The following is an 11,897-nucleotide window of genomic DNA, read 5'->3' as shown; positions in this document are numbered from 1 at the left end:
ATACCCAAAAGCAAAAGTCATGAATATCCCAAAAGCAGAACAACTACTCGATAGAATGCAGTGCTGATGAGGAAACAAAAGATGTGCCAACAAAAGTCATCTGATCCACCTAACTTGTTACATATACAATTATTTAGACCCAATTTTTAAAATACAAAGGTAAATATAATAAATGCAAATATAATATAATAAATGCAGTCGTGAATTCTTTAACAGTATTTATATTCATTTCAACATCAACATTCCCACATTTAATACTCATCAATTTCAATTTAACACACGAATACATGTATACCTTTCGTGATCATAACATGTACTCCCTCCGTCCGCGAATAGAAGTCTCAATTCTATCCGGCACGGATTTTAAGAAATGTTAAGAAAAGTGGGTGGAAAAAAGTTAGTGGAATATGAGTCCCACTTGTATATATTAGTTTTAAATGATATGTGAGTGACTCCTATTCGCGGACGGACAAGAAATGTGTCATATTAAAACTTACGTTATACTCCAACACTTACGTTATTATTGATTATTTTAATACATGCACACACTTTTTCTTTCTCCAATTAAACACTTTAACTAATAACTCATAAATCTCGTACCAGCCAAGAAATGTGTCATATTAACAGGGACGAGGGGAGTACTATTTTGTTTATCTTTATTTAGTCCATTTAACACAATTTATCAATCTTCTTGCTAAAAAAACATCTCAATTTAGTTAGAACGGAATGAACATTATATTGAATATATAGCCGTTAGCCAATAAAGTTTTACTTTATCATAAATTCAAACACCACCAAAGGAAGGACAATAATCAAGATCGATTTTACATTTACAATTAAATGGATTGGAATGTAATCAAATGCAAACTCTAAATATTGTACAAACTCCAAACTATGATCTGAACCATTAGAAAATGTCAACAGATGTGTCATATTAACAGGGACGAGGGGAGTACTATTTTGTTTATCTTTATTTAGTCCATTTAACACAATTTATCAATCTTCTTGCTAAAAAAACATCTCAATTTAGTTAGAACGGAATGAACATTATATTGAATATATAGCCGTTAGCCAATAAAGTTTTACTTTATCATAAATTCAAACACCACCAAAGGAAGGACAATAATCAAGATCGATTTTACATTTACAATTAAATGGATTGGAATGTAATCAAATGCAAACTCTAAATATTGTACAAACTCCAAAATATGATCTGAACCATTAGAAAATGTCAACAGATGACAAAATAGTAGCAACAGAAAATGTCAACACAGTGTCAACGGTTGATGTTGTGTTGACACTTTCTGTTACTACTATTTTTTCATCTGTTGATATTTTTTAGCGGTCCAGATCATAGTTTGGAGTTTGTACAATATATAAATTTGCATTTTATCACTACCCTAAATGGATTAATTACTTAATTAATTGTTAACTCGTTGTATAAATAACATCAGTCCAAACCTCCATTTCTCCACAAATATGACACACACACACACACACACACACACACACATAATTTAAAACTTTTTTGAACGTAGCCTCTACAGCACTATTACTATAGTAGTTTTCTTACAATCACTAAATGTACGTCTATCTTTGCATGCTAATTCAGCTATGTTTCTCATTTTTTATTTGTGCTTCATGCATCTCAAAACCTAGTACTTCTCGAAACTAAATAGTTTTTGTCGGAAAATATATTTCAGTTAAACCAAAAAATGTGGCGGCTGAAGATAGCCGAGGGCGGCGGGCCATATTTGTACAGCACGAACAACTTCGTCGGCCGGCAAATATGGGAGTACGACGAAAACGCCGGAACGCCGGAGGACCGAGAAGCGCAGCTCATAGATTTCCAGAAGGCTCGAGACGAATGGAGCGAGAACAGAAAAAAAGGATTTCATTCATGCGCCGATTTGCTGATGAGATTGCAGCTCAAAAGGGAGAGCGGAATCGATCTACTTGGGATTCCGCCGGTGAGGATCGGAGAGAATGAAGAGATCAGCTATGAAGCTGCAACGACTGCGGTCAAGAAGGCGGTGTGGGTGAACCGGGCGGTCCAAGCTAGCGACGGCCATTGGCCGGCTGAGAACACCGGCGCGCTTTACTTTACTCCCCCTTTGGTAACCTTTTTGCTTCGATTTCTTTTTACTATAATTAATTCTTTGTAAATTGTAATCGTTTGGTGTTGTGGTAGCTGATATTTTTGTATATAAGCGGGACGCTGAACAAAGTGATGACTCATGCACACATAACGGAGATGATCCGCTACATCTACAATCATCAGGTGACTAACCATAATTTGACCAAATTTCGTGATTTAAATGATTAATACTACTATTATTGTGGGTTGCAGAATGAGGATGGGGGTTGGGGATTTTACATAGAAGGGCATAGTACAATGATTGGATCAGCTCTGAACTATGTGGCGCTGAGGATACTAGGCCAGAGACCGGATGATGGCGCCATGGCTAGGGGAAGGAAATGGATCCTTGATCATGAAGGCGCTACAGGAATTCCCTCATGGGGAAAGACCTATCTTTCGGTAATTTCTCTTTTCTTCACTCTTTCAACGCTTTATAATGTAGAGTTTTATCATGAAAATGTATGTATCAGGTTCTTGGAGTGTACGAATGGGACGGCTGCAACCCACTTCCCCCGGAGTTCTGGCTCTTCCCTTCCGTCTTCCCTTATCATCCCGGTATAATTATAACTATAACTATAACTATAACATAACACACATCCATCTCTTTCTTTTCCTATTACACTAACATGGTTGCAACAAATATAATGCAGCAAAGATGTGGTGTTACTGTCGCACGACCTACATGCCAATGTCGTATCTATACGCCAGACAGTTCCACGGCCCCTTGACCGACCTTGTTTTAGCCATCCGTAACGAAATCCATATAAAGCCTTACGATCAGATAGACTGGAACAAGGCGCGCCACCACTGCTGCGAGGAAGATCTTTACTATCCTCACTCTAGGATCCAAGATCTTCTCTGGGACTCTCTCAACTACTGCACCGAGCCATTGATGAGGCGCTGGCCATTGAACAAGATCAGGAAGAAGGCAATGGACAAGGCCATCAAATACATGCGCTACGGTGCTGAGGAGACCAGATACATCACACTCGGATGCATCGAAAAAGTACATACATTGGCGGTTATGTTCACTCCCCCACCAATTGCTGCATATTGAGAAAATGTGCAAGCAATATATAAATGCAAACCCAACTCTATTAGTATGGAGCCTTTGTGATGGCCTAGCCCAAAGCAGACAATATGATACTAATGTAAATTTAGGTGTGCATCATATGATTTTATGTTTGTTGGTTTGGTGTAGAGTCTGCAGATGATGTGCTGGTTCGCCTACGACCCGAACTGTGAGGAACTGAAGTACCACTTAGCAAGAGTGCCTGATTACATGTGGCTGGCGGAAGACGGAATGAAGATGCAGAGCTTCGGGAGCCAGCTTTGGGACAGCGCTCTCGCGACTCAAGCGATTATCTCAACCGGGATGGTTGAGGAATACAGAGACTCTCTGAAGAAGGCGCATTTCTTCATAAAGGAGTCTCAGGTGAAGCAGAATCCCAAGGGGGATTTCGCGGCCATGTATCGTCACTTCACCAAAGGATCATGGACTTTCTCTGATCAAGATCAGGGATGGTGTGTTTCCGATTGCACCGCTGAAGCGCTCAAGTGTCTGCTCTTGTTGTCGCAAATGCCGGCTGAGATCGCAGGAGAGAAAGCTGATGATGAGCGCTTATATGATGCTGTCAATGTTCTCCTTTATTTGCAGGTAACAAAATTAATCCCTATTTTAAATTTATCTTTGTTTATGTGATGCTTTTGAAGTGAATGTATGGATTCTGTTTTTGTGTGCAGAGTCCTCTGAGCGGCGGATTCGCCATCTGGGAGCCGCCAGTTCCGCAGCCGTATCTACAGACTTTGAACCCTTCGGAATTCTTCGCAGACATCGTGATTGAGTTCGAGTAAGTTGCTACATCATTTATTTTGGTAGGAGTTTAAGGGGGTTTTTGTTTCGGCCCAAATATACTGCTTGGTCAGCTAAAGTTTCAATTTTATTCTGATTTGCCAACAATTTTTATTCCTTTGGTTCAGGCATGTGGAGATCACTGCTTGTATAATCCAAGCACTCGTCTCGTTCAACCGTCTGTATCCGGAGCATCGCGCCAAGGAGATCGAAGCCTCTGTTGCACATGCATTGAAGTTCCTTGAAGGAAAGCAATGGCCTGATGGTTCATGGTAAGCTAATTCCATCACTCATTTTTTCAAAAAAAAATAAAAATTAGATTTGAATGATCATTTTGAATATGATATTGCAGGTATGGATACTGGGGAATTTGCTTCTTGTACGGAACGTGCTTCGTCTTGGGAGGATTTGCTGCAGCTGGGAAGACATATGAGAAGAGCGAAGCAGTGCGAAAAGCTGTGAATTTCTACTTGACAAAACAGAATGAGGAAGGTGGATGGGGAGAAAGCCTTGAGTCCTGTCCAAGCATGGTATAAATTTCATTAAATAAAATCACACACATATACTCTCAAACAATTAATACAAGGATGTTGTTGTAACAGAAATACATTCCATTGGAGGGAAACCGCACGAATTTGGTTCAGACGTCATGGGCCATGCTCGGTCTTATGCATGCCGGACAGGCAGAGAGGGATCCGAAACCGCTTCACAGGGCAGCAAAGCTGCTGATTAATGCACAACTGGACGATGGAGATTTCCCTCAAGAGGTAAAGAAAGCAAACACATTTATCTTAATTTGGTCTAAAGTTTGAATTATTTGGGTAATATTTTTTTTGGAAAAATTGGTAGGACATAACAGGGGTGTTCATGCGGAACTGCATGCTACATTACGCGCAATACAGGAATATATTTCCACTGTGGGCGTTGGGAGAGTATCGTAAACGAGTCTGGTCATCACAATGCTCGTAAACTTATATCAGATTACAAACAATAGTTATAAATATGTGCATGTATGTTTGCTTGCAGAAAACTGCAATAATAAAGATTGTTGCAATAAACAAATGAAGTCTGTGAATCAAGGAAGAAAACAAAGATGGTCTAGAGGCAGATGTCAAGTTAAATCCATATGTATTATGTACTTAGGTTTATATTTAGACATGAAAGAGAGTCTTTCTATGTAGGATTATTATGTTTAATTATCCTATATAGAAAGCATATACAAATATGTAATTCATATTCAGAGTAAGAATCAATCTCTCATTCTACCTCAAAGATGAGGTTCAATATATATATATATATATATATATATATATATATATATATATATATATATATATATATTGAAAGCAATTGTTCTAATGCTAAATTCTTTACCCCGCAATTCGAGTTCTCCGAGGGTAAGACAAGATTAAACACCAATGTTTCTTGTAATACTACTCCAAGTACTTGTTAATATTTTTTACAAGGTATGGTCAAAAACAATAATCGTTAGATTTTAACGGGGTTAGCCAAGTATGATCTCATTTAATGAAGCATACCCGATACACAAAGGAGAAATCAACCAAATCTTTGTGAGGTTCCGTCTCAAAACCTATTGACGATAGCAGAAGTGAATCATTAAGTATTTAAGTTGATCTCCTTTTACTTGACATTTTTATGCATGAGAAATTGACAAATCACGTGTGAATAACGCAACAATATCGAAAACTTCGGCAACAAGTATTCTCCACTTAGAATAACATGTACTATGAGATAAACCTAATATTGCAATTCGATTTACAAGTCGATAGAGTGGAAGGTGATGGGGCTAAGTCTCAAAGTTTGGGCAGCATGTGTATGTTTCCCCTTAGTACACTATCACATGCATTATATACGTGTAAATGGGCCCCACTTTGATCTTCTCACTTTTCTTGCACAAAATAAAGCCGCTTAACCGCCGAGCTCCCAAATCAATTTCCTTCCACATTTCATGTTTAGGTTTGGTCTAGTCCCAAGTTAAGAAAAAAGGGAGTATCAAAATAGGGCTTCTTATAAAATAAATGTGCAACTTATCAAATTTACATATTGAAATCAAAATCTTAACCAAGCCGATGTTGTACAAATTTAATAAAGCTTCAACACGTACTCTCGTCATACGTAGGCTAATATGTTAATCGGTTACCACGTAAAGGTGGAATAAATATATCTTCAACAGAAGTCCTAATTTTAACCAGCATGAGTTTTAAGAAATTGTTTGATTTTGTAAATGAAAGTGGTAGAAAAAGTTAGTGTAATGTGAGACCTATTTTTATATATTGAGTTTATAATAAAATGTGAGTACAGTAAGTTGATGAAATGTGAGGTCCACTTACCAAAAACAATAAAAGTAAAATGAGACTTTTATTAGGGACCAGATGAAAATGAGACTTGTATTGAGGACAGGAGGGGATATATTAGAATTTGATCCATTGTCTCTTCAAAAGATTATTTGAGTATGGTGAGCACAATTCTAATAAAACAAAAAACACACACAGAGAATATATTTAACCAGTTATAGTATTTAATCTAGAATAAGCTAGCTAAAGCTTGATATAAATATGATTATATAAAAGTAAAGTTTGTAGTATTAGTGTTTTAGTCATATATTGGGCTTCATGTGCACGTTAGCTGACTGACGAGAAAATATTCACTAGTCTAAGCATACCATGGTGGCAATATGAGGTGGTATGCCCTATCAACACTTCTTTGACATGTGGAACTCAAAATTGACTCACATTTTGCCTATGGAAACTTTCCAAATTAGATTTAAACTACTACTATTAACATGTTCCATTTTGCCTATGGAAACTTTCTAATACTAATATTTTAATATTTAATAAATTATAAAATGATATTCAAATTTACAATAAATTTATAATTCAGTCCTTAAATCAAATTAGATGATTTTTAATATTTTGCAAATTTAATATACAATATTTCATTGAAATCTTAATTATGTATTGATATTAGTATCACATTTGGCCTTTATTTTTTTTCTCCTCACCTTTTCTTGTCTTAATATTAAATATTTATTATTATTTTTAATAAATATTAATAATTCATTAAAATTTAATTGAAATTATATCCTGATTCCATCTTTCAAATAAAAAATCCATAAATGAGTTTGATCTCCATACAATTAATATCCGGTGAAACTGAGATATGATTTATATAATTTTAATGAATTATTAATTCAAATTATATAAATAATAATGAATATGATAAGAAGAGTTAGAAGAGAAAAAAAGGGAAAATGTGATATTTATATCGATTGAGAGATATGATTATGATTTTAATAAAATATCGCATATTAAATTCATAAAATATTAAAAATCATCTAATTAGATTTATTGATATGATTATAAAATTGTTGTAAGATTAGATACTATTTTTATAAATTACTTAGATAAAGACATAAACACAACAAGATGGAGTATGTTAATATTAGAAAATTACAGTATTAGTTTAAATCTTATTTGGGAAGTTTCCATATGCAAAATGTGAGTCAATTTTGAGTTCCACATGTCAAAGAAGTATTGGTGGGGCACACCACCTCATATTGTCACCATAGTATGTCTAGACTAGGGAATATTTTCTCCTCACTATGCGTGTGAGAGATTTAAAGTTGTTTCGAAAATAATGTAAAAGATTATAAAAAAAAGATGATTCTGCCAATTAATGCCGGCGGTTATGGCGATGGAATAAAGATGGGCCGCCCATTAATAACAAACAAAGCTTAACCTTTGACGATTAAGCTAATTAACATTATCTTGAATATTTTTAATCTCAAACTTTATTTTATTTTTCCTGCATTATTCTAATTAATGTATTCAGAATATTTGTGGAATCCACGTCCAAAAGCTTACACCTTTATTCAACCCCTCAATTTCGTAGATGAAGCCGCAGTTCTGCATTTACTATTAATTTCCCTCTTCTTAAAGCAAAATGGGAAGAAAAGAAAAGTTCATGCAAAATCTTTATCGAAGAAGGAATACATATATTTTACGGAATTTTGGTGTCTAAAACCGTTAACTTTCATAATAATATGCTATTTTACATTAATTATAAAAGTCGTATGAAAAATCACAAAAATTTAAGCATTAGTTGTTTTTCCCCTGACGAGTCATAAGACGGATCTGGCTGGATTACGTGGTATTTTTAAACTTAGTTGTCTCTACTTTTCTTCACGTGGCATATGATGTGTAAAACCATAAGGTTAACATTAAAACATTTAAGAACAAAATAGTACTCCCTATGTCCCACAAGAATATGCACTCTTTACTTTTTAGTCCGTCCCACAAGAATATGCACTTTTTAGTTTAGGAAACTCTTTTCTTTCTAATGAGATGAGACTCATTCTTCACTAACGACACTTTAATTACTTTTTCTCTCTACGTCTCTCTTACTTTACCAATTTTACATTAGAACCTGTGCCGAACCCAAATTGCATATTCTTTTGGGATGAAGGGAGTAGTGTCCCCAAATACGCAAAACATTTTCCCAAATACATAGACCATAATTCCGATTCAAAGTATTCTAGCCTAGAAAACTTCAAATTGTAATTTGTTGACTTTAGATTTATCGAAAATGTTAGGAAAGGAAACGATGTCGTAAGGTTTTAAATTTCCGGAGTGCACACACAGACTTTATGATTGTCTACATAGATAATTGTATTTTGCCAAATAATTTTAAAATCAGGCCAGCTTAGAAAAACACGCTCCGCCAAAATATGTGATTTTTCATACCACTTTAATTAATAGTTCATAGAAAATAGCGGATTTTTGGAAAAAAATAATGATTTTAGGGACCAAAATCCCTATATTATAATCTTTATATTGATAAAGATAGCTAGATAGATCTATTACAATAGTAATCCTACTAAAGAAATGATCTAATAATACACAATGTAATTGTTTTGAATTTAAGTCACTAGCTAGTGGAAGAATCTTGCATACGCATACATATATCAACAAATGATGAATGGTCATGTCTTTAGCATCAGAACAAAAGAATTCTTGAATTTTGAATCCCATCTCTAATATGCCAAAAATATGAAAAGACAGAGATCCTATTTCCTCCAGCAATCTTAGTTTTGTATTTACATGAACCCCCTCCTTGTGTTTTAGCAATGTCTTCTCATTAAAACTTGGTAGCCCAGAAAATATAAGACTATTGAGTATGGGAAGCTCAAATATCCTATCTGGTTAACCTGTTTCAAAATAAAAAATAAATTCAAAATTAGCAATGAGTTAATAATACTCCATTACATATTTACTTTATCATATAAAGTTGCAACTTCCTGTTAAATATTCACTATAGGCCCATCCGTACAACTCATGCATCTTTTTGTTGCCGTCGAATGATGTATAATGCATCAGTCATAATTAAAGTTCAATAATCCATCATTTAAAATGTATCACTAGTATTAGTCTATCTATTAATGATGGTTGAAACGTTGAATGAAATAAGAGTCTATTTTTATTACTAATCACGGATTTTAATAAATATTCACTTTATATAATTCAGAGTGATACAATTTTTTAAAAATATTTTATTAAAATACACATATTTAGAACCGGAATATTCCACCCTTTCTATTTTATTACTATATCTTTTAATTTATGGAGTATATAACATTACATAAAATTTTATGTAGATAAAGATATCAACTTCTATAGTATAACGAAAGTGGTAAAAAGAGTTACTAATAAAAATGTAAATTCTATACTTCATTATTAGCTTTATAATGCAATGTAAGTGTAATGAGATAGTGAAATGAAAATTGTGAGATTGTTTTACGATAAAATTTTAAAATGAAACTAAACATTTTATTACCAACATCTAATTTTGATGAGATGAGACTTATTATATTGGACGGATGGAGTATTATTATTTTTACCTTCGTTGCGGTTGCAGCGGAAGTTAAAAAGATTGATGCCGATGTAGAGGAAGAGGTAGATGCGGAGGCGGAGGCGGAGGCGGTTGTAGACAATTGGGAGAGTCCTACATTGTAGGCCATCGTCCCATCGGGCTGGAAAAGCCCGTAATTCCTCTCGGAAGTCGGGCCGGGCTTCATATCCTCGTTAAACAAAGCAAACACATATATCTCCAGCCCGGCATTCGGCCGCAGCGGCGTCCCCTCATTCCGCTGCTGCCTCCGCAATATATTCCGATTATACACCGCCGCATTGTGGAAAGTGGCGCCCACCTCATTAACGTCCCCCCGCGACGGCCACCCCGTCTCGGACACCCGGACCTCGATCCCCCCGAACCCCAGCCTCGCCATGGCGAAAATCACCGCATCCACCTGCGCGTAAAGCATGTTGTCGTAATGCAAGCCGGTGTTCGGGTCGACCATCCCCGGGTTCGGGTTGAGGAGCACGTAGTCGATCCGGATCTTATCCGGGCTGTCCTCGTACGCAAAGTACGGGTACGCGTTTATCCAGAAAGGCGCCCTGCTGGCCGCCAGAAACCGCAGGAACTGCGGCATTATGGCGGCCACCTCAGGGCGGAACCTGCCCGCCGAGGGCGGGTAGGATTCCTCGAGAACCGCGAGGTTGTTGGGGTGGAGACTTTAATCGAGCGGTCGAGGCCGAGGCGGGCGAGGGCGGTGGATGCTGACCATGGCCGGGACGAGTTGGGTCAGGAGGGCAGTGCCCTCGCCCGTGTAGACCTCGTTCCCGACGGCGATCTCGGTGATTTTCGTCGTCGGGAAGAAGGGTTTGATGCGGGTTTGGACCCACTGGAGGGCTTGGCTCGGGTCGGATAAGGTGGCTAGCATGTCATTTTCGACGGTTACGATTAAGTCCACGTTGGAGTTGGCGAATGCAGTGAGGATTTGGGGGTTGGTGTCGTAGATTCGGGCTTTGTTTAGCTTGAGAGAGCGGAGGAGTTCGAGAACCTTCTGCGGTTGCGGGAGGTTGTTCCCTACTTGGCCGTAGTTTATGCCTAGTGATTGGGCTTCTTGTATGAAACCAAAACCTGTCGTTGTATAACATTTAAATCACGAACTTTGGTTAAATTATGGCAATCACGTTCGAAAATAGAATATTAAAATACAAAGTTATAAATTTTCTCAATTGTCTCGTCTTTTTAAAAACGACGTATTCGATGCTACTTAAAATTTTTAATAATGTCGTTTTGTGTTTTGTTTATACATGGATTGGACAATAGAGAAAAAATGAGTGATTTAAATTTTAGTTTTAAAATTTTATGGGACTGGTCAGAATTTGATTAAAATTCGTGATTTAATTGATAATTACTCCCTTCGTCCCAGATAATTTGTCTCACTTTGACCGGATTGGTCGTGTTGTTTAAGAATGTAATGAAAAATGAGTTGAAAAGTTAGTGGAATGTCCTACTTTTTGTATTATTTTTATAATGAACTGTGAGTAGGAATGAGTTAGTGGAATATGAGGTCCACTACAAAAAATGATAAAAAGTGAAATGAGACAATTATGTGAGACGGGCCGAAATGAAAAATGGAACAAATTATCTGGGACGGAGGGAGTATCTTAATAAAATATGTGAACACATGTATCCAAACTAACGTTGGAAAACTTGAAAAGAGAGAGAGTTGGTGTAGTGTTACCTGATAAAGTGAGAAAGAATCCAAGAAGAAATGTAAGAAGGAGGCCTGGTGGGAAGATTTGCCATGACAGATTCACTATTCTTTTTCTTCTAGTTATTGAGAGAGCAATGAAAATATGAGAGAGAGGGGATTCTTGATATGTAGAATAAAATCAAGAAGAGTGGGAAGTAAAAATGTTGAGTGAGGGGAAGGTTATATAGGGTGGGGGATGAGCACTTTTCTTAACTTTACTCTCTTCTTGATTTGCCTAAGCACATTTCATAATTCATAACATACATAGTTGTTTTTGAATAATG

General features: G+C 36.4%; 1 protein-coding gene and 1 pseudogene across 1 annotated transcript; one reads left to right on the top strand and one right to left on the bottom strand.

The window, feature by feature from the left end:
• Positions 1 to 1,501: 1,501 nt before the first annotated feature.
• Positions 1,502 to 5,215, top strand: LOC121791438 (dammarenediol II synthase-like). Its single transcript, XM_042189393.1, has 12 exons — positions 1,502 to 1,584; positions 1,704 to 2,117; positions 2,192 to 2,281; positions 2,351 to 2,539; positions 2,611 to 2,695; positions 2,791 to 3,146; positions 3,342 to 3,797; positions 3,884 to 3,990; positions 4,121 to 4,264; positions 4,345 to 4,522; positions 4,595 to 4,759; positions 4,842 to 5,215. Exons 2-12 carry the CDS (start codon positions 1,716 to 1,718, stop codon positions 4,959 to 4,961), a joined length of 2,292 nt encoding a protein of 763 aa, XP_042045327.1. The 5' UTR covers positions 1,502 to 1,584; positions 1,704 to 1,715; the 3' UTR covers positions 4,962 to 5,215.
• Positions 5,216 to 8,920: 3,705 nt separating this feature from the next.
• Positions 8,921 to 11,646, bottom strand: LOC121791436 (annotated as a pseudogene).
• Positions 11,647 to 11,897: the final 251 nt, after the last annotated feature.

Source organism: Salvia splendens, unplaced genomic scaffold, assembly GCF_004379255.2.
Source record: "Salvia splendens isolate huo1 unplaced genomic scaffold, SspV2 ctg810, whole genome shotgun sequence".
Lineage (NCBI taxonomy): Eukaryota > Viridiplantae > Streptophyta > Magnoliopsida > Lamiales > Lamiaceae > Salvia > Salvia splendens.
This window is presented reverse-complemented; position numbering and strand designations above follow the sequence as displayed.